At 37.2% G+C, this 4,553-nt stretch overlaps 1 protein-coding gene across 3 annotated transcripts in view; it reads left to right on the top strand.

Annotated features, from left to right (window-relative positions):
- Positions 1–4,553, top strand: part of LOC106881267 (tubulin gamma-1 chain) — a 68,024-nt gene that overhangs the window by 59,992 nt on the left and 3,479 nt on the right. For all 3 annotated transcript variants that reach the window (XM_052970525.1, XM_052970524.1, XM_052970526.1), the window contains one exon: positions 2,800–2,991. In XM_052970525.1, coding sequence (XP_052826485.1) covers positions 2,800–2,991 — 192 coding nt within the window. The remainder of the gene's footprint in view (positions 1–2,799; positions 2,992–4,553) is intronic.

Raw genomic sequence — 4,553 nt, 5'->3', positions numbered from 1 at the left:
TATATATATATATATATATATATATATATATATCATTACATACATAAATATGTAGACAAAGACACATATAGTCATATACATATATACATACTTGTAGATATGTATATTTAAAAGTCTATGAGAATACAGTTTTGAAGTGTAAAGGTGATTTTTTACACGATGAAGATAGCCTCTATGCAGCATATAACCTATTGGGAAAGACTCAAGAGATTAAGACTCTATTCCTTAGAGCGTAGGCGAGAAAGATATGCCATAATATACATCTGGAAGATCCTCAAAGGACTTGTCCCAAACTTTGGCATCGAAAGTTACACAAATAAAAGAACTGGACGCCACTGCATAGTGCCAAGGACTCCAAATTTGCCATCAAGATGTAGGACGAGATACTTCAGAGGTCCACAACTCTTCAATATCTGCCCGAAGGACCTGAGAGACCTGCATGGGATGGATATAGGTATCTTCAAAATAAAGTTGGACCTCTTCCTGTCAAGTGTCCCAGATGAACCAACTTCGCGGCAGGAGGTGCAGATGAGAGCAGCTGCATCAAACTCTCTCATGCACCAAATGTCAATTCCTGAAGTAATATTTGTGAAGTAAAATTATGTAGCAACACCAAATGGTGGTACCCCAGCATGGCCACAGCTCATGAGCTGAAACTAGATAAAATGAAAATGAAATGATCAGGATGTTGTTAAACTTTTTGGGGAAGTTTTTTTCTAGTATGAGTGCTTTCATTTAACCTTTCAAACACATGCTCTTAAAAAGGAAGTTTATATATACATAGTGTATATACATGTACACACACAGAGACATACATCAGTACATCTATACATATATAATATACATTGTATTATTGAAATCAATTTTTACAGACATACATATATAGATACATATACACATGCATGTTGATACCTACATATGTTCACAGATAGACAAATACAAGTGTAAGAATGTAGATTTATATGTGTGTATAGATATAGACATATATAAAAACATTTAGGCACACATATATACATGAATACATCCATACTTAGATATGTACAAGTACATTTTATATAATATATATTTATACAGGCGTACACATATACATATAGATATACACATGTATACACACACAAACAGATATATATATATATATATATATATATATGGTAAATCATATAGTAATAAGCAAAGGAAGGATGGAAAGGCATACTGAATGCACAGATGAATGGAGAACAAACACAGGTCACAAATTCCTCATCAGTTATAGGCCAGAGCATCAAATATAATTTCATACCATTATCAATAATATTACATCCACCCTGGAGGCAACCAGCATGTGAACTTGTGGAAGTGACCAAAACAAGACAGATAACAAAGAGAAACAGGGTAAAAAAAGGCGAAGAAATAAACAGAATAGGGCATTAGGGCCAGGCAAAGACAACAAAATAATAATACATACACAACAAAAAAAAAAAGTCATGGGCTAGCAGACAAACAAGTGTGGAGTAATGAAAGGGAAAATGAAAACTGTCCTACAGGACTAAACCAAACACAAGAGAGAGGTAGAGCAAAGAGTTCAGAGAAGTATGTCCGATCAGGTAAAAAAGAATGACACTGCCTTTAATCGTGACGGGTCATGTGATAATGGAAGGAGGGAGGAAGAGTCAGCAACTAGAGAGCAACAGGAGGAGGAGGAGAGAGAGAGACAGTGAGTGGCATAGGGGGAAAGAGACAAAAAATAGAAGGTGAGAGAGAGGCAAAAGAAAGGAAGGAGACAGACTAGAATTGCACAATACACCTCCCTCCCTTTTGCCAAAAACTTCTCACACATCTGTCTTACTACAAATATTTTATCTGTACACCCCCTTCCACTCCTAAAACCACACTACTCTTCCCCTAGTACACTCTCTGTCTGGTTCCTCACCCTAACAACCAGAATTCTTCCATAAAGTTTATCAGCCACACACAACAGACTTATACCCCTAAAATTTCCACACTCACATTTATCCCCTTTCCCCTTGTACAGTGGCACTATACAGGCACTGCACCAGTCCTTTGGTACTCTTCCAGCCATATAACAAACATAAGCCTCACTAACCATTCAATCACTGTCACTCCCCCTTTCTGTAGGCATTCCACTGTACACCCATCTATACCTGGTGCCTTCCAGTTTGCCATCTTCTGCAGAGATTCCCTCACCTCCTCTCTTCCAATTGCACCATAGTTCCATTCCCCCAACAGGTATTCTCCTCTCTCTCCTCCTACAGTCACTATACTTGCCTCCCTATAATCCCCCATATTTAACAGCTCACTAAAATACTCTGCCCATTTCCTTTGTACATCCTCACTTCCTTTCAACAAATTTCCATTTACATCCTTCACCCTTTCTTCTTTTCCTCCAACCACCTTTCTTACCCTCTGTACCTCTTTCCAAAACATCTTTTTATTTCTTACAAAATTTTCACTCAGCTTTTTCCCGAATCTTTTACTCGTCTCCCATTTCACCACCCTCACCACTCTCTTTACTCCCCTCCTCACTTCTCTGTAGCAATCATATTGGAGCCTGGTGTAGCCATCTGGTTTCACCAGTCCTCAGTCAAATCGTCCAACCCATGCTAGCATGGAAAGCGGACGTTAAACGATGATGATGATGATGATGATGGGGAAATTAAATATGTTGAATGCATTTGAACATGGCAATAGAGCTGTCGGAAGGCATTTTAATGTTACAATATGAAATTTACCTCATAAGTATAAAAACTTGTCCCTTATGTAAGATATTAATATTTTCTATTTATAAACATTTTATTGCAGTTGTTTGAAAGGACCATGTCACATTATGATAAACTGCGGAAACGAGAAGCTTTTATGGAAACATTTAAGAAAGAACCTATGTTCCACGATGATTTATCAGAATTTGATGCTTCCAGAGAAGTTTTGCAACAATTGGTGGATGAATATCATGCTGCTACCAACTCAGAGTATCTTTCTTGGGGCATGAAGAATGTATGTTGATTGCATAGAGTGCTTTTTTTTCCTTTTTTCCTGTTTCGTAATATGTGTTAAAATTTCCAATTTCTGAGATAGTAAATTGGCCATTTAAGTTGACCTCATTTAAAAAATGGCATAGCAATGAGATGTGTTGATGGATGTGGTATCGCCAGCAACAGCTTAGACCAGCACTAGAAAAACAAAATAAACAAGAATTATTTTAACTTATGTAACCTGAATATTCTGAGAATAACTGAATAAGGGATTAAAGAGAATGCATATAGCACAGTATTACGATATCGACAAGGCTATCAGGTGCTGTTACACACTGCTGGTCACAATTTACTTTGCTGTTTTTTTGCTGGAGAGTAATAGTTGCTGATTTGCTTTCCTTTCTCTCTATTTTTTATTACTAAAAAAACAAAAAAATAATAAAGATGAAATTTACATTTATCTTGTAAAGCAGTATTTTAAGTATTAATAAGTGCAGGCATGGCTGTGTGGTAGGAAGTTTGTTTCCTAACCACATAGTTTAGGATCAATCTCACTGTCTGGCACCATGGACATGTGTCTTCTGCAATAGCTCTTGGTTGACCAAAGCTTTGTGAGTACTTGCTGAAATAGAAAGAATCTTGTTATATGTTTGTGTCATCATCAACATCATTTTAAAATCCAAATTTCTATGTTTCATGAGGTCACATGGAATTTGCTGAGGCAAATTTTCTAGGATCAGATGCATTCTCTGTTGCCAGCACTCACTTGTTTCCATGCAAGGTAATATATCTCCATCAGTGGATATATTCTCATAGAAATGTATGACACTACTTGCATGACATGGACACAACTATCTCGTGATGTGAAGAGGAGGCCTAAACACATCCACACTCAAACATATATACATATATGACTAGCAGAGATACCTGGCATCGCTCGAGATTAAAATGGCATAGTTTTTTATTGTTTTATTTCTTTCAGTCATGTGACTGAGGCCTTGCTGGAGCACCACCTTTAGACAAAGAAATTGACCCCAGGATTTATTCTTTGTAATCCTCGTACTTATTCTAATGGTGTGTTTTGCCAAACGGCTGTTACGGGGGATGTAAACACAGCAACATTGGTGGGCCTGAGGCTATAGTAATATATATATATTATATTCCTTTATTCTTTTACTTGTTTCAGTCATTTGACTGCGGCCAGGCTGGAGCACCACCTTTAGTCGATCAAATCGACCCCAGGGCTTATTCTATCGGTCTCTTTTGCTGAACCACTAAGTTATGGGGACATAAACACACTAACATTGGTTGTCAAGCAATGGACAAACACACACATACATATATATACACAACGGGGTTCTTTCAGTTTCCGTCTACCAATTCCACTCACAAGGCTTTTGTCAGCCTGAGGTTATAGTAAAAGACACTTTCCCAACATGCTGTGCAGTAGGACTGAACCTTGAACAGTGTGGTTGAGAAGCAAGCTTCTTACCACACAGCCACTCCTATACATATATATACACACACACATACATATGTGTGTGTGTATATATGCATGTGTATATATATATATATATATATATA

Source organism: Octopus bimaculoides, chromosome 9, assembly GCF_001194135.2.
Source record: "Octopus bimaculoides isolate UCB-OBI-ISO-001 chromosome 9, ASM119413v2, whole genome shotgun sequence".
NCBI classification, from domain to species: domain Eukaryota; kingdom Metazoa; phylum Mollusca; class Cephalopoda; order Octopoda; family Octopodidae; genus Octopus; species Octopus bimaculoides.
The sequence above is the reverse complement of the archived record's forward strand: the minus strand, read 5'-3'. Positions and strand labels throughout refer to the sequence as shown.